Source organism: Pyrus communis, chromosome 15 (genome assembly GCF_963583255.1).
Source record: "Pyrus communis chromosome 15, drPyrComm1.1, whole genome shotgun sequence".
Taxonomy (NCBI): Eukaryota; Viridiplantae; Streptophyta; class Magnoliopsida; order Rosales; family Rosaceae; genus Pyrus; species Pyrus communis.
The window spans coordinates 18338533-18364007 of record NC_084817.1 but is presented as its reverse complement, the minus strand read 5'-3'; the positions used below and the strand labels follow the sequence as shown (position 1 = coordinate 18364007).

General features: G+C 37.0%; 3 protein-coding genes across 3 annotated transcripts; 1 reads left to right on the top strand and 2 right to left on the bottom strand.

Moving 5' to 3' along the window:
- Positions 1–8299: 8299 nt before the first annotated feature.
- LOC137717626 (inactive TPR repeat-containing thioredoxin TTL3-like) lies at positions 8300–12165 on the top strand. The gene is made up of 7 exons (XM_068457044.1): positions 8300–9505; positions 9600–9795; positions 9899–10071; positions 10295–10628; positions 10725–10929; positions 11037–11137; positions 11555–12165. Exons 1-7 carry the CDS (start codon positions 8514–8516, stop codon positions 11705–11707), a joined length of 2154 nt encoding a protein of 717 aa, XP_068313145.1. The 5' UTR covers positions 8300–8513; the 3' UTR covers positions 11708–12165.
- Positions 12166–16521: 4356 nt separating this feature from the next.
- Positions 16522–17717, bottom strand: LOC137716731 (uncharacterized). Its single transcript, XM_068456110.1, has one exon. The coding sequence runs from the start codon at positions 17670–17672 to the stop codon at positions 16575–16577; it is 1098 nt and encodes a 365-aa protein (XP_068312211.1). The 5' UTR covers positions 17673–17717; the 3' UTR covers positions 16522–16574.
- A 6074-nt stretch (positions 17718–23791) lies between these two features.
- Positions 23792–24940, bottom strand: LOC137717127 (transcription termination factor MTERF8, chloroplastic-like). Its single transcript, XM_068456432.1, has one exon. The coding sequence runs from the start codon at positions 24938–24940 to the stop codon at positions 23792–23794; it is 1149 nt and encodes a 382-aa protein (XP_068312533.1).
- Between the last annotated feature and the right edge of the window lie 535 nt (positions 24941–25475).

Below are 25475 nucleotides of genomic sequence, written 5' to 3'. Positions count from 1 at the left end.
ATGGCGAGATAAAGATTGCAGGAGCTTCAAATATGGCCCACTACTGCTCTCAACCAAAAGCATTCCCGAGTTGCTTCATGCAAGGCAAGAATTTCAGCATGGTTAGACAAAGTGGCAACTAAGGTCTGCTTAGTTGACCTCCAAGAGATTGCGGTGCCTCCAACAGTAAAGACATAACCCATTTGAGAACGCACCTTATGTGGATCAGATAAGTATCCTGCATCGACATAACCAACAAGGAGAAAATCGACTTGAGAAGCAGAGGGTGCGGCATTACTCGAGGATCCATAAGGATAGAACAAGCCGAAATTCGTAGTACCCTTAAGGTAACGGAAGATGTCTTTCACACCAGTCCAATGTCTGCGTGTTAGTTTACTATATCTTGCCAAAAGATTAACATCAAAGGAGATGTCCGGTCTAGCGCATTAAGCTAAGTACAATAAAGCGCCTATCACACTTAGATAAGGAACTTCAGACTCAAAAATCTCTTCATCATCCTCATTCGGACGGAAGGGATCTAGTTTTGCATCTAGCGATCGAACGACCATAAGAGTACTCGAAGGGTTCGCTTTATCCTTATTAAAGTGGCGCAACACTTTCTTAGTGTAGTTCGATTGATGTACTAGAATTCCATCCGAACAATGCTCTATCTCGAAACCGAGGTAGTATTGAGTCTTACATAGATCTTTCATCTCAAATTCCGACTTTAGGTGCGCGGTAGTTCTCGCGAGCTCTTCTGGAGTTCCTATGAGATTCATGTCATCGACATATACTGCAACATTCGTAAATCCGGAATGTGACTTCTTAATGAACACACAAGGGCATGGTTTGTTGTTCACATATTCCTCACTAGTCAAATAATCACTTAGACGGTTATACCACATTCTTCCAGATTGTTTCAAACCGTAGAGTGAACGCCTCAACCGAATTGAGAGCGTGTTCCGGGGTTTAGAAATATTTGAACCAGTCAATGTAAGTCATTCGGGAATTTTCATATAGATTTCCGTATCAAGATCCCCATAGAGATGCGAGGTTATTACGTCCATCAGATGCATATCCAGTTTTTCAAAAACTACCAAACTGATAAGATAGAGAAAAGTAATCACGTCCATAACGAGTGAATAAGTTTCGTCATAGTCAATCCCGAGACGTTGTGAAAAGCCTTGTGCAACAAGACGAGCTTTGTAATGCACAATTTTGTTCTTCTCATTACACATCCGAACGAAAACCCATTTGTAGCCAATGGGCTTCATATGTGGAGAAGTATGAGCCACAGGTCCAAACACCTTATGTTTCGAAAGCGAATTGAGTTTGACTTAGATTGCTTGTTTCCAGTTTGACCAATCAGTTCTACATCAACATTCATCAACAGAATGTGGTTCAATGTCACTGCTCAACATGATCTCAGTAGCTACTGAAAATGCTAATGCATCTTCCACAATCATCTCATTTCTACGCCACACATTATCTAAGCTAGCATAATAGACCGAAATCTCACGATTCTCTGGAGGAAGATCCGTCTCTTCAAAGACACTCTGTAATCTAGAATTTCCTCATGAGTTGGATAGAATGAGTAAGCGATAGTCGGATTCACGGTAGGCTCTTCGGGACCTTATGTTGTGGGTTTCCTCTTCTGGGGGTGTGAATCCTTTAAACTAAAGGCTCTGCCACGTTTTTGTGTAAGGGAAGATGATTGGCTAGCCTTTAATGTACGTGGATCACCAATATTAGCATCCCGAGCCTCCGGGAGGGAAATCCATCGTACATTTGGTACATCCATCTTTGCAAGCGTATTCACAGCTTGAATATGTGATCTTGTCACGCGCAATAGATCGGTGAAAGCATCTGGTATGCTCTGAGCTATGCTTTGGAGATCTAATATGCGCTGCACTTTAGTTTTAGACTGAGCGATGCAGGGATCTAAATGAGACAAAGTGGGAGTCGTCCACGATAATTCAAGTCGTTCTTCATAAACGTTGACGTTCTTATCTTCCCCTGACGACAGGAAGACTGTCTTATAAAAGTGACAATCCACAAAACTAGTAGTAAATAGATCGCTTGTCAAAGGTTCTAAGTAACAAATAATTGAAGGAAAATCATATCCGACATAGATTCCCATCCTTTGTTGAGGCCCTATTTTTGTACGTAAGGGCGGCGAATCGGCACATATACCACACAACCAAAAACGCGTAGATGTGATATGTTGGGTTTGTATCCGGTAACCAACTGAATGGCACTAAATGGTTATGTCATAACAGGCCTCAGGCGGATAACCTTTGCTGCGTGCAATATTGCATGACCCCAAGCAACGATCGGGAGCTTGGTACGTATAACCAACGATTGAGCAATCATTTGTAAGCGCTTAATGAAAGCCTTTGTCAGGCCATTATGTCACATCCCGACCCGAGCTCCACCATATCCCGGGCCCTACCTCCACCATTGCACGATATTGTCCGCTTTGGGCCCCGACACACCCTCATAATTTTGTTTCTGGGAACTCACATAAGAACTTCCCAGTAGGTCGCCCATCCTGGAACCGCTCTTGCCCGAACTCGCTTAACTTCGGAGTTCCGATGAAACCCAAAGCCAATGAGTTCCCAAAAGGTCTTATGCTATATGGATGTGGGTAAGTACATTTAAGGCATAAAGGATCCATTCCCCTGGACGATGTGGGATCTAACAATCTACTCTCCTTAGGGGCCCGACGTCCTCGTCGGCACACTTCTGACCAGGGATTAGCTCTGATACCAAATTGTCACATCCTGACCCAGGCTCAAACACATCCCAGGCCCCGTCTCTGCCGTAGCACGATATTGTCATCTTTGGGCCCCGACCACGCCCTCACAGTTTTGTTTCTGGCAACTCACACGAGAACTTCCTAGTAGGTCACCCATCTTGGGACTGCTCTTGCCCAAACTCACTTAACTTTGGAGTTCCGATAGAACCCAAAGCCAATGAGTTTCCAAAAGGCCTCGTGCTATATGGAGGTGGGTATATACATTTAAGGCATAGATGATCCACTCCCCTGGGTGATGTGTGATCTAACTTGTTCTGGGTGTGAACATGGGGTACATGATGTTCAACTTCAACCCCAACCGACATGCAATAGCCATCAAAAATTTTAGATGTGAATTCTCCAGCATTATTCAATCGAATAGATTTGATCGGATAATCAGGGTGATGAGCCCTGAGCTTGAAAACCTGAGCCAACAGTTTGGAGAATGCAGCGTTCCTTGTGGACAACAAGCACAGGTGTCACCAACGTGTGGAAGCGTCAACCAAAACCATAAAATATCTAAATGGTCCGCAGGGAGGGCGAATTGGTTCACAAATGTCCCCCTGAATCTGTTGTAGAAAAATAGGAGGATTTGAACGAATCTTGTCATAAGAAGGCTTAGTAATAAGCTTTCCTATAAAACATGTTTGACATGCGATTCCTTGGATCGAACCTGTACTTCAGGTTAGTGGATGCTCGTGTGAAGATTTGAATACAACACATTGTTATTCATCCAGGATGTCCCAAACGATCATGCCAAAGTGTAATTTCATGCTCGGTCCCAGTAGTAAAGCCAGTCACATAGTGGCATTCTATGGGGTGTATGGTCCTAGTATATAGACCACTCGGGATACGCTCCATCTTCTCTAGAATACGCTTTTGACCATATTCGTAGGAAGTTATGCACAAAAATTCAACTCCGTTTTCTACGTGGGTTTCAACGTGGTAATTGTTATTTCTAATGTCCTTGAAACTTAACAATGTTCTTCCGGAATGTGGAGAATAGAGTGCCTCAACAATGGTCAAGATTGTACCATTGGACAACATTATACATGCCTTACCGTATCCTTTTATTAGGTTGGATGGGCCTGAAAGGGTTGTCAGAAGTAAAATTAATTTGAATCGGTCACATGCATAAAAGTTCATAAAAACAAATATCAATTCAAAATAATTTCATTTATTCAGGGATGGTAATGAATTAAAACTTAATATCAAAATAAAAATAAAAATTAATTAAAAAATAAAACAAATCACCTACAAATAATCCAAACATAAAGGAAAAATTGTTCAAAAAACAAGAGGGGGGTTCGGCCACTAGGTGGAATTTGGCCCCAATGTGCAATTTTAACTAACTAAAATTGTTTATGTCTAAGATTCCAATCTTCCATAGGGGTGGTATCCTCCTAAAAATCAGAAACCTTCATCTTTATAGTCTCCAAGTCGTCCATTTGCACAAAGTTTGATTAAAACTTCTTACGACGAGAATGATATTCATCTACAACCTTCTTGGGAGCTCGGCAAACATAGGACCAATGGTCCTTTGAACCACAGTGATAACATATATCCGCGTTCATGGTTTCAGGTGCTTTGCCCTTATTCTTGAAGGTCAGGGCCTTGGGAGCGAGGTTTGGGCGATTCTGGGCTTTGTTTACTCCCTTGGATGGGCCTTGACTCTAGTGACCTTGGTGGGATGGCTTCTGGCCGCCCTTACCACGCCTCTTTTGGCATTTTGGGTGTTGGTTTGTGCTATAATGTGCTTCAGGCATAGCAATAACCCCAGTCGGTCAAGCTTGATGATTCTTCATCAACAGTTGGTTCTGCTTTTCAACGAGAAGTAAAACAAATATCAAATCCGAGAACTTAGTGAACTTCTGAGCTCTATATTATTGCTGCAAAACAATATTAAAAGTAGAGAAGGTCGAATAAGTCTTCTCTAGAAGATCCTCTTCAGTCAAAGTTTCATTACAAAACTTGAGAAGTGATCGGATTCGAAAAACTTCATAATTATATTCATTCACAGACTTAAAGTCTTGGAAGCACAAATGCTGCCAGTCATATCTTGCTTCAGGCAAGAATAAGTCCTTTTGGTGATCAAAACGATCAGCTAAAACGACCCATAGTGCACGTGGATCCTCCTCAGCAAAATATTCAGTTTGCAAAGCATCATGGATATGTTTACGGATAAAGATCATAGCAATGGCTTTTTTCATATTCACCAACAGGGTTGTCCGTCTCTTCTTCAATAGTGGGACGTAAGTTCTTGGTAGTGAGGTGGAGCTTCACATCTTGGACCCACTTGAGGTAGTGCCTTTCAGAGACCTCCAAAGAGGTGAAGTTGAGTTTGTTCAAATTCGACATGTTGCTATCATAAAAGAGATGAAAAAGATGTGGTTAGTGTAGTGGAGAAAAAATCAATTCATTCACATAAGAGTAGAACATACAGGTTCTATTAGACATGTATTGGTTTCATTTTGCATGAAAAAACTTCGGGTTTTCATGGCTAATGTTTTTAAAGGAAAACTTCAGGTTTTCAAACAAGGCATGTTTATAAGAAACTTCAGGTTTCAAATTAATTATGAACTTCATGTTCATATATTCCTACAGGCAAACACAAATATATACAGAAATATGTAACAAGAATATGCAAAATATAACTTTTAGGTTTACAATTATAATTGAATTAATTATTTAGACTTCGGGGCAAATTAAAGTGTGGGTGAAAAAATATAAAACCCATTGGTCCTAAAATAATTAGGCGAATAAAACTCGGGGCCCAAGAGAAAAAATAAGCCCCCGGGTGGCTTAAAAAAAAAATGGTCCGTGAGACCTAAGCTGAAAAAAATTGGGTTGTGGGTCTCAAGTGGGATTGCAGGCTGAAGGGAAGATTGGGCAAGGGAATGGGCTACTGCAGGCAAGCCCAAAGGTTTTTTAAAAAAAAATTCAGCAGGCCACTTCAGGCGAGCCCAAAAAACAACTTTTTCTTTCACACACGAGCTGAGAGAAACAATTTGGGCCGGGGAAGATCCAAAGTCCAACGGACTGGAGCAAGATGTCAGCAGAGGGCCAAGCCCTAGTGGCTTGGGGTCAGGTCAGTAGCCAAAAAGAAAAAAGTGAAACAGGTCGAGTAATAGAGCCCAACAGGGCTCGGGTTTTGGAATCAAACACCCCAGTGTGTGCTGGGTGTGTTTCGCCGGAGAAGAACGTCTGCCCTGTCGCTCTTGGCGGTGGTTTAGGGTTGGTTAGGACTCAGGTTGAGTCATGGTGGTCTTTGATGACCACGGTGGTGAACGGAGATGATGTAATCTTAACAATATACAAACCAAACCCTAGAAAATTTAAATCGGATTTTCGACAAAATTTCGACAAGATTCAAGTGAATCTCATTCCAATTTCTGACGTGGGACGACTTCTAGTCGTCGGAGACATGAACCAAAGGTTCAGGGTAGTGGCTGCAGGCCATGCCATGGTTGATGTGGACGGGGACACCATGAAAGGTGTCAGGTTTTCTAGGTTTGAGAAGTTTGGAGCTTCTAGCTCCGTGGGTCTCGGCTTGGCGTGGGAAGCCTGTCTTCATGGTGATGGTCACAAGTTCGAAAGAACCCTAGGTTTCCCCTTTTTTTTTTTCAATTCAATTCAATTATTTGCATATTCAAAACAATAATATGTTAATTTAATTCAAATTGATGCATATACAAATATATTTGATTCAATTCATAGTTTATAACAAATTCACATAATTTAATAATTATGAATATAATGCATACACAATTTATGTAGAATCTAAAATTTGAAAAACGTAAAGTTGGGCCATGCATTATGGTGAATGTTCAGGCTATGAGGGTTGCAAAAATATCGAGATAAAAACCGTTGTTTTAAAAGAACCCGATTGCGTGATGATATGGATGAACTGGTTTGATGCAGAAATAAATTCTTCAACGTCAGATTCCTAAGCGCAGCGGTATGAGTGTGCTGATGACGTGTTGTGGTCTATTTTATCTGACAAAGAGAGTGAGGGCCGGCGACAAGGAGAAGAGAGAGAGAGAGATGTGTTTGTAGAATTGTAGGGGAATGTGTGTTGTTATCCCTCCTACATTGTGCCTATATTTATAGTAGTAAAAGGAGGGAAGATATTCCTTCTTCCCCAAGTAATACAAGTTGTAATAGGAAAGGATAACTAGAATCAAATCTAATATAGGATTTACACAATCACACTTAAACTAGGAATGTTTACAACAATAATGTGAGTATTGATGATTGAATTACTACTTAAATATTGATTACCGTGTTTAAACTAATACATTATTTAATTTGCAAATTTGATCTACATGGCATCTACAAAGCTCCTTTCCTATGTAATCATTACTGATAACTCTAGGTTCTTGAAGAAGTTGGGTAATATTATAAGTTAGGGTAGTTTGTAAATTTAGTTTCTAAATTTAATCTCCCATGCATTACCCTATAAGTTATTCAATTTTGGAACTACAAGCACTTAATATTATTTCAACCTACCAAATTTCGAATGTGAGTTGAGCTTCCCTTTTCCTTTTCGTAGTGGGTGATGACTTTTAAAATTGAAGTGTGGGATTTAAAATTGGTCTCTTGCTTTTAGGATATATCTAAAAAATAATTTGATTATTGTATTTAAAAAGAAAATATACCAAACACTATTTTTCTCTCCCAGCACATTCTTACTTAAAATTATATTCATTGTTTTCGTATGATTCATTCTATTTATTGTTTTCGTATGATTTATTCTATTATTATGATTCATTCTATTTAATTGGGAAAGCTTATTTTAGAAGACTTGCAGCTATTCCCTATCAGGTGTATGCATTGGTCAACTTCTCAGTTTCTAACCAAAAGTTTAACAAAGACAACTGAATATTAATAAGGATTTAACAAGCCACTTGTCATAGTTTTTTAAACTCACATCCTCCAAATTTGTCTAACAGTAGTGCAACACACACAACTATTTATATTTTTCACTCCTTTTAATTTTCAATCGTTAAAAATTAATAAAGATGCATGTGAAGTAAAAATGTATAGCGAATAACATTATCCTTGTCTAATTATCTCACATCCCAGCGGTATACGTCTCGTGCTTCGTCAAAAACATGAGCCTCGGCCACCAGAAGAGGTTGAGAAGTCCCTTTTTCAATAATCTTATTTATTTTCTAATCATATCACCTTTAGCTGAAATTTTTTGAATAGTTGTGCCCTGTCTTCATTCTATATTTATTTAAATTTAATTTTTTATATTTCACATCAATTGGTCATTAGAATAACGATTTTGGGAACCCTAATAACAAAAAGTCTTATACTGGGGCTAATCCTTTTTCTTGAAGACGCTAATTAAGTTTATGGTTTTGACCCTACACACAGCCTCTACCAAAATAAACCTCACAAAAAAAACAAAAAAAAAAAAAAAAAAAAAAAGAAAAAAGAAGATAAAGTTGGCTTCTTGGAAGCCACTCTAAGGAGGCTGTGAGTTTATTTAAACACCCTCTGGATAATATTCTGTTTCAAAAAAATCCTTCAGGGGTGAAGCCATCTCTTCAAAAAAATATTTCCCATATATTTTAAGCAAGTCTTTCTTTTTTCCTTGTTCATTTAATTGTTTTCTGCTATTATACAGATCCTAATTCTACATGTTATATTAGTTTTTAACGTGAGTTTTAATACACCTGTCTTCTATAAGTAGCTTCTGCTGTAGGTACCAAAAACTAGAAGAAAAAAAATGGCAGATATGGCAAAGTACAAGGTGGGAAATGAATTGGGTTGTGGTTTTATGGGTGGGATTTTCCAGTGCAGTAGCTACTGGCCTAGAAAATCATCTGTTCATTCACTACCCTCAAATACTAGCACAAATGATTTGAATGCACCAATCAGTGAATATTGTTCTTCAAAGTACGATGAATCCAAGAACCAACAAACCGAATCCACAGAGGGTAGTGCTACTGTAATTTCCTTGAATTCAGGTAAACCTTCTCCGAATTTGGACTCAAAACATGCCGGGAAGCCTAGCTTGAATCATCCAGGGCCTTCAGCTTGCCACCAAAAGGTTCAACCAAGAAGACATTCAGATGCTGCAAGAAGCTCAATTTTTTCATCCAATGGAGCAGGGCAAATTAAGGTGTCACAGCACCCTGACTTGGCTAAAGAGATGAAGCTACGAAGAGCGTTCACTGCTAGCTCTGCAGAGCTCAGTAGGAAGATCAGTGATCACCAGCAAGCCAATGAAACCGAAGCCCCAGTCCAAGCCACTTCAAGTAGTTTAATTTTTACAGGACAGTCTAGGAACTTGAGGAAGCCCGGCTTTACCAATCAGATAGCAAGCAATAGTCCCAGTGCCATCTCAACCAAGACTCTGGCTTATCATCCTAGAAACCTCGAAGACTCGAATTCCACACCTAGCCGAAAAAATGGCTTTGGAAAACTAGGAGGCAATGGTGTGATGGGCAACATTGTGAGGAGAAACAGCGATGACCCTGAGGTTTTGAAGTCCATGGGAAATGAGGCATACAAGGAGGACAGATTCGAAGAAGCCTTGGGTTTGTATGATCGCGCAATTGCGTTGGATTCAAACAAGGCAGCCTACTATAGCAACAAAGCAGCAGCTTTGATTGGTTTAGGTCGTCTCATTGATGCGGTTTTCGAGTGCAAAGAAGCAATCCAAATTGAACCCTCTTACCACAAAGCTCATCATCGGTTGGCAACAACATATCTCAGGTAACATATTTTCCTACATGACAAAAATTCTCAGGTAACATATTTAATTCTTTTAAGACATTTGCTTACACAAGAACATTAATCTGTCATTTAGATTGGGAGAAGCAGAGAAAGCATTGGATCACTACAAGCACTCGGGTCCATACGCTTACTCGAAAGACGTTGACCAATGTCAGGCTCTTCAAAAATGCCTCAGCAGATGCATTGAAGCTCAGAAATTACAAGAGTGGAATGTTCTGCTAAACGAAACCCAACTGGCAATTTCCTCAGGTGCCAATTCAGCTCCACAGGTAATTAGCTTTTTTCTTTAGTCAACCCCTAGCTATGCCAAAAGTTAATTAATCTAATCTGTTAATCAGAATAATTAATCTAATATTGTTTAATCATGGTTAGGTGTTTGCTTTACAAGCTGAGGCCTTGCTGAAGCTTCAAAGACATCAAGAAGCCTATGCCACCTACCAAAATCGACCCAGTTTTGGCACTGATATTTGCACCAAATTTTTTGGCGTGGCAAATAGTGCTTACCTGTTAATGATAGGAGCTCAGGTTTACTTGGCTGCTGGCAGGTTAGTTAGTTAATTAATTAATTAATTAGTACTAATTAATATAATATAGGATTTTAAATATGTCGTGTATTGCATCACAAGTTAGGTTGGTCCCTATAATTTATTTGCAGCCAACTTAAGTACACTTAGCGTCCTGATCATTAGTAATTTAGTAGTAATTTATCTTAGGTCAGGTAAGATGTTATGTCAAGATTTTAACATCTTAGAGCTACGGGGTTGGCAGGTTTGAGGACGCCATAGGTGCAGCTCAAAATGCAGAACGGCTAAATCCATGTGACAAGAATGTCGGTATGGTGGTGAAGAGGGCTAGAGCTGTTGCGTCAGCCCGAGTAAGTGGTAACCTTCTCTTCAAGGTATCAAAGTTTTCGGAAGCGTGTGTAGTATATAGCCAAGGACTACAGCACGATCCACACAATTCTATTTTACTATGCAATCGAGCAGCTTGTCGTTCTAAGCTCGGTCAATTCGAAAAGGCCATTGAAGATTGCAATGCAGCACTTGATTTGCAGCCTTCTTATAGCAAGGCCAGGCTACGCCGCGCGGATTGCAATGCCAAGGTGAATTGTTGTTACTTGAAAGCCAAGCACACTTTCTGCACAAAAAAATTGAGTCTGTAATAACCCTTTACTAATTAGTACACTTCTATTTCTCAGTTGGAAAGGTGGAGAGCTGCAATTCAAGATTATGAGATGCTGATACGGGAAACTCCTGGAGACGAGGAAGTTGGAAAGGCTCTGTTTGAAGCCAAGATCCAGCTTAAAAAACAACATGACGAAGATGTTGAAGACGCGAAATTAGGATCAAATTTGGTTCTTGTTACCAGCAATGAGCATTTTAGACACTTTGTGACATCCCCAGGTAGCTGAATATTCTTACGTATATTCCAACTGCTGAATGTTCTAATTTCTGCTTAAGTAGATTAGAAAGAAGTCAACAAAACTAACACTTTATTGTCTCAACAACAGGGATGTCTGTGGTGCTGTTTTGTTACAAAACTAAACAAAGGGAAGTGTTTCAAGCCCTGCACCAAGTCTGCAAAAGATTCCCATCTGTCAATTTTCTCAAGGTTAGTTATTACTAAGATTATACGGCCAACAGGAAATATTCACAAACAGAACTTGTTGTAAACTTTTAATAAAAAGTAGAACGAGAGACACTAAACAAACAATAAGTTGTCTATAAATCACGGTTTAATGTAAAGGTGCGCATAGTCTAGTTTTGGCCGGGACCAAAAATCGCACTGATGTCAGTATGAGATTTTCTCTGGACTGAAACCAAAACATCGACCCCACCAACCAACCCGGTCTACTTTTGAATACAAGTTTGTAAACTTTGGTTCCCCTCCAATTTTACTTTTACTACAAGTTTGTTACCAGTTCTATTTCTACATTTTTTTTTTTTTAATGAAAGTTCTATTTCTACATATTTAATGAGATTATATTAGTATTGTTTTTTTAACTTTCAGAGTAATTGTTTAAATTAGGTGGAGGTTGAAGACCACCCCTACTTGCCCAAAATGGAGGATGTGAGCACAATCCCAGCTTTCAAGATATACAAAAATGGATCAATGGTCAAAGAAATTCCAGGCAAAAACCATGAATTATTAGAAAGCTCAGTCAAATTGTATAGCAGCTGATCGGGATAGTTAAATTAAACAGAAGATAAACAAAAATTACAGTTTATATAAGGTGACTGGCAGCAGAAACTTCACATCTTGCAAAAGAAGGCCACATGAAAAAATTGATTGGGCCAATCATATCTGCTTGATAACTTTGCCTGCACTGCACATAAAGCGAAAAGGATGGGATGAGAATCGGTGTGATCATAGATGAAATTTAGAATAAGGGAATTTGAGTGGACTTGAATTTGTATACCTTCATGATTGTTTTTTTTTTTTTTTTTTTTTCTTTTTTCTTTCACTTTGGTTTTTGTTCTCCCATATGTTGCACACCAACATGTGCCCTGGGAAAAGTGAATTGTGATTGATTAGAATTTAGAGGAAGTTTTAAATATTATACTGTCTGTTAACTCTGTTATTTTTGTTATTTTCCTACAAGTGATAGTAGGTAGAGAAATCGAACAAGAACTTTATTATTTTGATGATTATATATATATATATATATATATATAGTAGGTAGAGAAATCGAACAAGAACTTTATTATTTTGATGATTATATATATATATATATATATATATATATATATTCATTGCAGAAAAATCGAAACTAGGACATCAGGTTGAAGGTTAAATGCACTTAATTAACCACTTGAGCTACAACTTCTTTTTGTTTGATCAGAGCTTAGGGAATTTATTTTATTTTTTTCTTTTTCACAAACAATATTATCTACACTAATAGGATGGGATGTGGGTTAAGTCTACAAATCGCCTTTGGCAAGATCGAATTTAAGACTTCTTACTTTCACTAAACTGTAGTACTAAGCGGTAGAGCTTAGGGAATGTTTGATGACCATTTCATTTTACATTTCACCTTTTAAGACCAAACCTAACCTTGGGCTAAATGCTATTTTTTAGGTTTTATTCCCCTCCCCACCACCACACCACTCCCCCCCCCCCCCCCCCCCCGGAAACCGAACCCAACATGTGTGGACTAACAGCTAAAAACCAAACAAAAGTCAATTCCCCCCATAATTTAGCCCAGAAAATGGTGTCGGCACCACCAACGGAACCCCACCCACATGGGCATCTCTCCTAGGATTTATTGAATCCAATGACTGAGATCGAATATAATCAAATATAACGGTAAAAAAAAGATCTAACGACCCAAATTTAAATTCAACAGCTCAAATAATTAAAAAAAATATTTAACTCAAAATTCACCCAAATTTAGTGATTTTTCAATATTTATCGGAATTTAAATATTTTTAAGTTAAAATGTTCAAAAATTAAATTATGATAGTTTACATATATTTTTTTTTTAAATTACTTTAAAAAAATTAATCGAAATTTATTCTTTAATAATCTTAGACTAAAAAATTTAGATCATAAGACTTGGAGCAAAAAAGCTACCTAAATTTTAGGTTTTAGCCCAAGAGTTGAAAATGGTCTAAGGACCTATTGATAACTATTTCATTTTTTTCTTTTTCTTTAAACAAAAATTAAAAACTTGTCTCGTTAATACTTTCAGTTTTTTGTTTAAAAAAAAAAAAAGAATAATGAAAACTTGTTTAGTAACAACTTTTAAATAAATCAACAGCTCCTATTAGCAATGATTGAACAACAAATTATGAATTGCCTGAATGATGTGTTGGGAGCTAAAAGTCCAATAGTTTGGCATAAGAGATATATCGTTGATGGTTGTTGATTTTGAAGTGGCGAATTAAGGTTTCTACTGGGTTGGTAATTTTGAGGGATAAAGGAGGCTTATGGAAAATATCAGAATAAAAGAAATGCTAAGGCTCAAATTAGGGTTTTACAGCACTTAGAGTTCACTTGCTCTGCTTGGTGCGTTATATGCCTTCCAAGCGCGCTAATGGCTTGAATTTATAGGCGCAGGAGTTCCTCAAAGTCCCAGCTAGAGAATCCTTGGTTTTCTTTCTTTTTCGTGTGTTGTTAAGCATTCCTTTCTTCTTTTTTTTCCATTGTTGCAGCCACATAATGCCTCTTTTGATTTGTATTGTAGAGTGTTGGTAGCCTCGTGCGTTCTGCTCATAATCCCTCCTTTCGTGCACCAAATCTCATAGCAAAACTCAATCTTTGGCTACGCTCCTTCTCCATTTTCTCTCTTGGTTTCCTATGCGAGCTTAAATTGGTAAGTTTCTTCTTGCACGTTAAAACGGGGTGTAAGGTTCAAGGTTGGATTATGTCAACGCATGAATCCAGGGAAAGTGGGTTTTGAATATGGTTGGGTTTGAAGTCTTTTAGTAGGTTTGTAAGGAAAAAGTAAGAAATTATGTCTCACATCCTTCTTAAAGTTGTGGGTTTGGACTTTGGTGCTCTCAAGCAGCCCAAAACCTTCACAATCTTTAATTCCATACAGACCCAATGGACATTCATAACTTGTCTACACTACAACCCACTTGGCAAGTCCCATTATGTGGATTGGGCCTAGTTAAGCGTGTTGGGTGAAGAGTAACTTGGCGTGATTAGAATTAAAATGTTAATGTATTAATATTATAAACTTGTTTCGATATAGCCTGACATGATGAATACACGTGGTTTTGTATGGGTTTAGCGCAAATTTATTGACTGTCCGTATTATGAATTATCATTTTTTTTTTTGGCATGGCATGATTGTGAATTTGCATACCCTTTGCACTTTACGCTTGAATTTGAGTTTGGTTTGCTATGAAAATATAATGACTAGGCTTCCGAATATAATTAGGCTTTTAGGTGAAATTTTTGAGTCGTAACAGTGATTATAGTTGATCAATCATATGATTGCTCTTATACAACTGAAAAAATGTGTGTTCTTTGGAATATTTTATTTTGTCAAGGGTTTCACAAATGTGGTTCTTTGAAGAATGTAAAGTCCATGACACAATTACATACAACTTACGTTGTTGCACTACTGATTGCACCAAGTTACGCTATGCCCTCCAATTGGGCTCGTGGTCCAACCGTTTCTTTGAATTTCACTTTTGGGTCTTCATTGCGATCTGGACCTGATACATAGAGATTTAGCCACAAATTTCGGCTTCGTCCCAATATAGGCAACATTTTGACTGAGTTTTATTTTTGGGGCTTATTGTACAAGTTAAAAACATGAAAAAAGTGGATAATATGCATGCAGCAAGAGAGTTCAAATCTTCTGCACTCAAATTTTTCTTCAAACTTTTTTTGTAGTCTCTTTGTGATATATCTTATTTGTTAACACATGATCATTCATTAATATATTAAAGATAAACTAAACGAAAATGACATGTGTCACTTAATGATACAAGTTACAAAAGATTTTGCGTGTAGGAGATTTGAACTTGTAGCAGGAGTGACAAAAATGTAATCATTTAGGTAAAATTTTATTAAGTTTGAAATCACTTATACTAAAGATGAGATCTAAGAGTAAATAACACCTGATAAATGGATAATACGCATTTGTGAAGATTGGCAAACAAGTAATCGTGAAGACAAATTTGGGGCAAATGGAAAACATGCATATAGAAAGATTGGAACAATTACATTATAGAATGCTTATCTATTAAGATATGACTTAGTTTTACTAAAGAAAAGGCCTATAAGGTAATAACAATTTTTTATTTAAAAAAAAAAAATACTAAGGGGAGGGGATAGGATTCGAAATTATTACACTACTTTAGGAGAGGGAGAATTTCAAACCCAGAACGCATAGATAAAAACTCAACGCCTCATCCATTAGAATATTAGAGCACATGCAAATATAAGGTAATAACAATAAAACAAAAAACAATATGCATTTAAGAAGAGTGATAAAAACATAGCAATTGTGACAAACTGTAGGACAGATGGATAACATGCACGTAATCGTCAAAAGATAACAATGTAGACAAACTTATTAATCACATTGTAGACCCATTTATGTTTAGATAGAACTTACTTGCATGCATAGAAAAAGTGACAAAATGACATTAATTCTCACTCTAAATGAGCAGTTAGGAATCCATTTGAAGATTATCTTTTTGTTCATACTACGTTTGGAGTTTTGGTAGACTGATCATACTCCACATGAGGAAGGTGCTGCTCTGAGAATCCCTCTAGGGTTACTCAGAGTTGCTTGTCATGTTTCTTGGTCCTACAATTCTGACTAAATGTCAGTCCTTTTTCTACTTGGAACATTCTCCTTGGTTCAACACTCACCTGTATGTCTAAAACACAAACACACACACACATGTTTTGCACTTAATTCCCTGAAAGTCTAAATTTTACAGTGCATCGATATTTGAGCTGATTAATTTAACGGATACATTTTGATAATATTAATCTAGCCGTTTAAATTGGAGGCACTACATTCCTGTTTAGGTGTCATTTTCATCTTTTTTTTATTTGTGCGATTACGGTTAAACCACTTTAACATTTTATATTCTTATTGGTTTTTGTCTTATTATCTCTATAAAAAAAATCAATATAAAATGTTGACGTGACTTAACCGTGATCGTACAAAATAGAAAAGTATGAGAATGACACCCAAATAGGAGGGCAGACAACCTGCCTCCGTTTAAATTGCAGTGTATCCCTGCACCAGCGTGTATTGTAATAAATAGCAGTTAGCAGACAAAAATTAAAAATCACAAATAGTTTCTATTTCTAATTTCTGAAGCAAAAGATATACATGACGAAAATGTAAAATGCTGGCAAAACCCCTTTGCAGCAAAAAAGAAAGAGAAAAGCTGTACATGTACTAATCTAGAACAACAAGAATGAAGCAAAAGTAATACTAAAGGAGCTTTGGATTGACCAGTTTCCCACTGAATAATTCAGTGGACAAAACAGCTCGCAAAAAAAAAAAATAAAAAAAAATAAAAAGCAAATCAAAGCAGGAGATTAAAAATTAAAATAAAATAAAATAAAATCATCTCTTCCAACTTCGACTCCTGGAAATTGCTTCCTTCAATCCACCAACAACCCACGTCTCCTTTGCAATGTCTGATGAAATGTTGTAGAAATCAGAATCATATGCCATCGCCACCAAGTTCTCCAATTTTTTGTTCTGCTTGTCTTCCTCCATTAAACTCCTCAGTGTAACTTTTGCTTTTTTCTCCTCTTTCTCCATTCCATTTTCTCCTTCTTTTTCTTCATCTTCGTCGTCGTCCTCCTCCTCCTCCTCATCTTTGTCTTCTTTCTCTTCCAGCCATGTTTTTGCAGGGGCGGACCTGCACCTCATTAGCAACAGAGCATTCGGCGGTGGAACGGCCGCTGCCGGAGCTTCAGAAGTTGATCCAATTCCGACATCATCATCGAAATTTGGCGTACAGTTTCTCTTTTTCTTGTCCTCTTTACAAAACCCATTACTCTGATTTTCCTGTAAAATCATGAACCACTTAGAAAACACAGTGCTTGAGCTACTCTGGTCACCACCGTCACTAATTCCCTCACCACCCACATGGTTTTCTCGACGGTCTCTGTTCTCTTCTTCCTCTTCTTCGTCTTCTTCGTCCTCAGAAGTAATACCGGATTCGTGAGGAAAAGAACCGAAACACCGAAAATCGAACCTAATGCTTCGCAAGCAAGTCAAGAATTGCATGACTTCTTTCTTGAACCCAAGAGCCTCAGCCCAATTGGGCCTCTTCTGTTTCCTCTGTTTTTTGTTGTGAATTCTCTCTATCTCTTCCATCACTGTTTGCCAGCTTTTGCATGAGCCAGACCTGTGCCGGACTTTGATTTGTCCGGCACAGGTGACTTTTGGGGAGGTGGGCTCGGAGTTCTCTGAGTCCGCATGCTTAGTCTTGGTCCACAGCAGAGGACTGGCGTGGCCAAGACCACTTTTCCCAATGCTCGTTTTCTTCACGAGCTGTTGGTGGTGGTGGGGATGGTGGTGGTGGCGGTTGTTGGGCTCCGAAGGCCTCGCTGGACTGCAAATTGGCTTTGGCATGAGTTTTAGATTGGTTCTTGAAGGAAAACATACCAAGAGATCAGCTGAGAGCGCTCCTTTGGCTTCCCTTCCCTTCATCTTTTGATTGTTTGTTGCTTAGATCATGTGCTCTGCTCTGCTTTCTTGCTGAAATTGTGTGTTTTTGGGCTTTTGATGTGTGTTTTGGATTGGCTTTTAAAAGAAAGGTGAGAGACTTTGACAGCTTTCCTCTGCTTTTGCCTTTATTTGATGTATTTAGCTTCTCTGTCCTTCTCTTTTTTTTTTCCTTTCCCTACTCTTTTTTTTCCGCAGTAATTGACTGATATCGACTAATAATTTACAATATTTAATACATTAATAATATTTGAGAGATTAGTCGTCCATATTACCAAACACTGGCCAAATATCAATTCACTTGTAATAAGTATTGACAAAGTATTAAAAGACTGTATAAAATACTATAAACTGATATCCCATAACAATTAATATTTTTTCTTTCAACACTCTTTAATAAATATAAATAAAGTATCGGAAATGTATCAAGTCTTGTAAATTGATACTAGACAGTCGTCAAAATTTTCCCTTGGCACTAAGCCTGGGCATGGTACGGTTCGATAATAAACATAGGACAGATACCGAACCGATTTATATAGAACAAGTTCTATTTTTTGCACCTGTACCGAAATCAGCAAAAAAAGAATCGAACCGAAAGGTTTTTTTCCGATTCAGTCCGAGTTCGGTTTCGATCCTTGGGAGAAAAGGAGATGGATTGTATGCCCTTCCATTTTCATGTTTTTTCATGCCCTCCGGTGATGTGTGGTCACGTTAAACCGCGTCGACATTTTATATGTGGCTTAACCATGACCACACAAATAAGAGAGCATGAAGAGAGTATGGAAATAGGAGGGCAAACAATCCACCTCCGGGAGAAATGCCCACCCCTACTTGGCACTCTTCAACATGTGTTTGACATTTGTTGTGACACTACTTTTTGCACCCTTTGAAATGGGGTCACAGGGTCACAAGACATTGCTTCTTTCGTAGCCTTTACTTTTCTCTATGCTTCCAAAACATGTTTAAGTTTTTTAGAAGAAAGGTGCACGGGAAAGTAAAAGGCCACGAGCCTTGTTTGATGATTGCTAGTGCCCACAAAGCAAGTGAACAACTACCAAACCACTTCTCTTCAATTGAATTGAACCCCACAAGAATTTTGGAGGTCTTCTTAAGTCATTCCTAGTGATTTTACACCCCTTCATCTTGATGGGATTTATAAATAATTGCTTAGTGATTCAGGTTGCATATCATTTCATACAAATCACTTGGTGTAACTACCATTAGGCATAATAACGAACATTGCTTCGTGGTTCGTTTGATATGTTCACCTGCAAATCACAATTTGACACATCTATAAAGATATCTCAAGACAAATATAATGCGAAAATTTATACTGTTTTAAACGATAAGTGACAAAGAAAGAGATTGATTCCTTTGAGAAATTCCAAGAGATAATAGGCAAGTGATAGAAATGAAAATAAAATATCAATCAAATTTAGATAACCATTTGCAAAATGTAGTCAATTTAGCTAAAAACAGTATGCTACACTTTTTACCTATCAAATAGTGCGTGAATAAGAAAAATTAAATATCATTTATAAGTTAAAAGATTGCTTCTTAATCTTCCAAATATGTGAGAGAAATTACCAAACTTACATTTTAAATTCTAATTTTCTATCCTTTCTCTCTCTTTCCAACTCTCTATAGCCAAACACAAGATGTAGTGGCGGCTGGTGAGTTGTTAGAATATGAGCAATGCATTGGTTAACTGAATTTGCTTAGACTAATAAACCCAAGAGGGTTGTGAAAAGCAGATCGAAAGCCTAGAAAATAAGGGATGGGATCCGCAGAGTTCATCATAAAAAAAGAGGAATGGGATTAAGCAAAGTGTGGATGTCATGATGAAGTGAGAGAGAAATGTACTTGAGAGCTTGGAAAAAGTATGACCCCTCTAACCACAACTTGCCTTAGGAATTAGGATTAGACTTTACTTTTATTTGGGGCCTTCCATGCATGTCTAAGCCGAAAAAATTCTCACTCTATCTCATGATGAAAAGAGTACAAAATCTTACATGATACATCATTAATCCCAAGGCCTTGAACAATTATATAAAAAGTTTGAAAATGAGACTCTCTATGGGCTCTACATCACCTCATCTTTTTGGGATTCAAGTCAACATCATAAATATTGTGCCAAAATGATGAAGTGGCGGAGAGTCTTCTTAGCCTTTCTCACCTCTCTATTGATTTGATATTAGTTGATTTTGAGTTGGATGTTCGAGTCTTAACATAGGTTCGTAGAGAAAAACAAAACCAAATATACTTTAAGTCACCCACCATAACTAGTCCACACACATATTTATTTTTTATTTTTATTTTTTTACAAACAAATAGTGTTAATAGGTTAAATTGTTAGTTATTAGGAGGGAAAATAATTGATGGAGTTCAAAGCACCAGAATGCATAGACATTATCCACACCGTATTTGACTTAACTGATCACACATGAGGGATAACAAACCGAATGTAAATTTTAATTATTTTTTTTTACGAACAATACTGTTAATATGTTAAATTGTTAGTTGTTAAGAGAAAAAATAATTAATGGAGTTCAAACCTGCACTAGAATGCATAGACATTATTCACACCGTATTTGACTTAATTGATCACACATGAAATATCACAAACCGAATGTAAATTTTATAATCAGGATGCAAGGCAAGAGTAGTATGAAAATGTTGCACCACCTTCCATACATAGAAGCAGATCAATTGGCTTTTGGGGAATTAATATTTGTCTCCACTTGATTGGAGTAAGTTTCGAAGTTTGACTTCTATAGATAATAAAGACAATATATATTTATGATGAGTTTAATACCAAGTTACGGTCACTTAGTACAACGGTATAATGCTATTTCTCTTCATTTACAAGTGAGAGATCTTATGTTCGATTTCAACCTAAGGAGAATTTGAACCACATTATTGCTAGCTCATTATGAGATTTAGCCTAACCCGTCATCCTTAGTGTAGATAATATTATTTGTTCAATTAAAAAAAAAAAACACCAAGTTGCAAATAGTCCATTTGTGACACTGTAAATGAATTTTTAAAATCTTTGTAAATATCTTATTGTTGGTATAACATAAACTACTTAGGGCTAGTTTGGTATTGTTGTGTTTTTTTTTAAAAAACTGTTTTTGTTGTGCTGTGAGAATAAAAAGCTGTAAAATAAAGTGGGTGTTTGGTAAACTTTTTTTTTTTGTAAAAATGCTTTTAATAATAATAATAATAAATAAATAAATAAAAAAGCAGTGTTTGAATGTGGTAAACTTTTAAGTTAATTGTTTTGAATATGTTAAATGACTAAAAAAAGATATAGTACTTAATGTGATATAATAATTGTTAAAGACAATAATATAGGTGCAAATATTGTAATTTTATAAAACATGTAGTGGTATACTTGCTATTTTGAAAATTTCATTAAATGAGAATTGATTACTATGCTTTGGATAAAAAATTAAAAAAAAAAAAAAAAAAAACTTTTTCTTAGAAGCATGGTAAACCCTGTTTCTGCTTTTCTACTTTCATTGACAGTAGTTTAAAAAAAAACACATTTTACCAAACAAATTTAAGTTCTAACTTTTTTAATAAGTTGTTTTTTTTTTAAAGCACCACAATCTCAAACCAACCCTTAAACCATCTCCAAAGGAAATGTCAAATTATAACAGTCCAATTCAAATTGATAACTGATGTGGCAATCTGAAGTCTTATATCAAATTTTGTATTTCTCCTACCGAATTGTCAAATGTTATTTTCTTATTAAAATAGAGTTTAAAATGCTTGTAATTATTTAAAAAATGTTGAAACAAAATTTTTATATGTTGAAATATTAGTGAAATAAGGGATCCACCATTAAAATTAATTAAAAATAAATTTGACATTGATATCAAATTAGACTCCTAATCACAAAGCTTTTAAATCTAGTTGGCAAATAACACTTCGTTTAGAAAGATTTTTGAGATCAAATATGCACGGTGATATTACACCTAGAATTTTGACATTTCTTTTTGAGGTGCTCTTATGAAAAAGTACATCGTCTGTATCTCCTCACTTAACCTGCTAAGCACTGCTTCTCTTGTTTAAATTGCAAGCCACAAACACTAAAATTTGAAATGCAGTCAAAGCCATTGCAACTCCCTTAAATGATACAGTGAGTTATGGTCGTTAAATTATTGTTCATTGGACCCTTGACCACGCATTTAATCATTCATTATTCCAGTGCATGTCATACAATAAAACATAGTATAAACTTCCCAATGTATACTCCTCAACAAGCAAGGAATTGGATTTCATAATACCATGCTAACATGGATTTTCATAATATTGTATTATCCTGCGATATTCTTAACCACTCTAATCTATGAACAAGTTCAAACTGGAGTACAAGGGAGCGAGCAGTGTCTGTCCAATCGACTAACCCACATGTACTATTAATACCGTGCTCACTTAACTAATTCATAGTCTTCTGTTCATTTAATACATAAGTTGAGATAAAAAATATAAAAAAAAAAAAGTTCAACAAACATGGCGGGCAAGCAAGCTAGCCCAAGTCTAAAGTTAGCGAAAAATAATGGAGAAATCGAAGGGCACCATCTATGTTTGTTGACCTTGCTTATCTTATGCATCATTGAGAATTTGAGACATGTACGGTGAAGTGAACATGGACGGAGAAGTTGAATTTCAAAAAGTGTGTGAGGTGAGAGACGGATGATGTCACAGACCCATAAACACAATGATTCCTCCTATATCTCTATCATTCTCAAACACACTGTAAACAACATTAATACCCTAACATCGTCCCTTCATAAAATATTGAAACATAGGTGAAACCGTGAAAGTTGAATGAAACAGTGAGAAGGATTTGAACTCAGGTGCATATGATGAACACATCCACTTTAGATAACTTTGACGTATGAAGTTTAATTTACATAAAAATGTTTCAGGTATGGAAATAGTTTGAATTATTATGATGGCCTATGAGCTTAAAAGAGGGGTTCGACTTTGAAGTAGTAAAGATGGATACGTTAGGCCATATTGGTAAAAATAAAAGCAATTAGGACTCAAAAAGCTAGTACTTGAATGGTCCAATCTAACTAAAAGTTGAGTTTCACAAGTCCATGTATTGGTATCAGAACAGGAACATCCGAAAATCTCCTCTTCAGAGGAACTGCCCTTTTTTCGGTTATACACCGGAGGAGTCAAACTCATGACTCATCTTAATCCTAGTTCATTAATCTACCCTCCCTCACCACTTGGCTACCCTCAAGGGATTAAAAAATTGGGCCTTTCCTTGGCATCCCTTACCACTTTGCCTTTTGAGTACAGAAGTATACAAGCTTTGACATTCATTCCCAAGTGTCAAACAGAGTTTTCTGTGGCTCTGCAATATGTTATCACCTGAGGAATTAACAGCAGCATTGCATAGAACTACAACTACAACTGCAATCAAGTCGATTTTTCCATAGAAGTGAAAATGAGGCAAACAACAGGCCCAAATGGTCCTAAATAGAGATATACAATTAACCCCTAATCATCAGTTTTCTATCAGCATCACAGGTATTATAAAAAGAAACTCTATAGTGAAATTTAATATTCACTCTCGGATAGATGAACTCAATGAAACTACATGTACTTCGATTAGAGATCATACTGTTGAACAATAAGTTTGCAGACTGCAATGCAATAAAGAGTTAATATCTCGCTCACCATCTGGGAAGCAAACTTATCTTTATTTAAATCATGATCACTAATATACAAACAAGGAAGACCAAAGTAAAAACATATGCAACCGTAAGAGTCAAAACACACAGCAGAAACTAATAACCTTAGGTCAAGATATTGGTAACCTAGAGCCTAAAAGGGCCTAAGCATAACTTTCAGCAGCAAATATCGTTACTTGTTCGATGGTCACCCCTTTATATAGCATTCAAATTTTAAAAAACTTCAGAAATGTTAGTCACTCCTCCCATCGAATTCAAAGTTCAAAGAATTTCATAAACGAAGCAGTTAGGACATTGATCGAAGATCACATTAATGTGAAAGTTACATCCTTACAAAGAATGAAAGAAAGAAACAGAAGTGCACAAAAGAAAATACCTCAGCAATAATCAGGAGATCTTGATTTCCACTCCATGCACTCTTCCTTCAAGTTCATTTGTATAAGGAACAACATATAATTCAGCAAACTTCTGTTCAGAGTACTTGCAGATTGTGGTCAAAGTAGGTGTTTTCCCAAGTAGTTTTTTCTTTTCAAGGATCTCCATAACTTGTAGTCGTGGTTTCAGCCTGTGCTTGACACTATAAATAAGCAATTCTGGATGATTAACTATAAACGAGATATCATACTTGCCAGTGCTGAGAAGCACCTCTATAACCTCCTCAATCTTCTTCTCAGATACTCCAAACACCTGGGGTACCCTCCTAAACACCGCTGAGATATCATCTTCTGAAAGCCCCAAACTCTTGAAAAGCTTCACCTTCCGTTCCCATGTCTCGACAGTGAGCGAAGTCATGATCCGAATTGCTGAGAGGAACCTCTTGGACTTCATATCGAAACCCATCTCGTCAACCCTTTTAATAACATCCACAATGCTCTCCGGCTTATGCACAAAAAATCTCGGAAAATGAAAAATGTATTTGATAATTTGTGACGATTTTATACCATAACTCTGTAAGACCTCAACATTGGACATCAATGTCTTCTCCAAGTCATATTTAAGAACACCCCCAGACAACTTTAAAACCTTGAGCACACTAGCATTCGATCCGAGAATGTTCTTCAGCACCAACAGAGCAGGGCCAAGCTGATTAGCGGCACTTCGCAACAGAATCCAGGGGTCAGAGGACACAATATCAACAATGTCGGAATCCGAAAAGCCCGAGTCCTGGAAAACCTTGAATTTGGGTTTGAGGACAATGTCAGGATTGGCAGTAAGAATCCTGGGGACCCTTTTAACCACATTTTCCAGATGGGTTTTCGAGAAGCCGCTTTCCCTGAGAAACGAAATCACCGAACTGGATTCAGCAGGGCTTTTCAGATAAGCGACTGTTGATGCGGCTTTCAGAGCGGCTTCTGGGGAAAACTGGTGCTGGCTGATTAAGTATTCAGCTACTGCAATTTTGGGCTTTGATTTCCACTTTTTGGGTCGGGACGAAGAGTAGAAAAAGAGAGAGATTGAGTTGCAGAGAGGGGATTTGTGAAGCCCGACAGAGGTTAGTGAGAGTGAGATTAGCTTTTTGTTAATTAGGGTTATCATGTTTTGGGGGGTTTACAGTGAGGTTTTAGCAGTGATTTGCATATGAAAGACAGAAAAATTGGATTTGAAATATAAACTTGCCTGTGATGCCTAGCAGTATGCTTTGTCGCCAACTCCGCTTGTGTTAGGGTTCTTCAAACCCTGCCCCTTTTTCTGTCCCTTCCTGTCTGTATTTGGCCAAAACCTTTTTCTTCTTGATTTTCCTTTTTCTGTTTTCAAACTTGCTCTATGGGCTTATTAATTGAAATGCTCATAAATCTGTCATTCAATCTCAATTTACCTTCTGAAATTGATTTTTTCTTATTTTTTTTCGTCTCACTTCTAGGTAACCATTTTTCACTTTGTTATTAACGTTCTCTCAACCGTGATTGTGATGTTTATGATGCTGGAAAGTATTTGGATGAAGTGATTAATCAAGGACGCAATATGAAGTCCATCAATGAAGTTCTGATAAGCTCATATTTATGTATATTTTACATCAAATTTACTTGTCTTTTTTTAGTTAGTTTCTTATATTTTTGAGCTATTTACTTTG

Bases quoted from the DNA above. Each gene is read 5' to 3' on its own strand.
- LOC137717626 (XM_068457044.1), top strand. From the start codon at position 8,514: ATGGCAGATATGGCAAAGTACAAGGTGGGAAATGAATTGGGTTGTGGT. The intron at 9,796-9,898 runs GTAATTAGCTTT...AATCATGGTTAG, and splicing joins GTGCCAATTCAGCTCCACAG to GTGTTTGCTTTACAAGCTGA. The intron at 10,629-10,724 runs GTGAATTGTTGT...TCTATTTCTCAG, and splicing joins GCGCGGATTGCAATGCCAAG to TTGGAAAGGTGGAGAGCTGC.
- LOC137716731 (XM_068456110.1), bottom strand. From the start codon at position 17,672: ATGAAGGGAAGGGAAGCCAAAGGAGCGCTCTCAGCTGATCTCTTGGTA.
- LOC137717127 (XM_068456432.1), bottom strand. From the start codon at position 24,940: ATGATAACCCTAATTAACAAAAAGCTAATCTCACTCTCACTAACCTCT.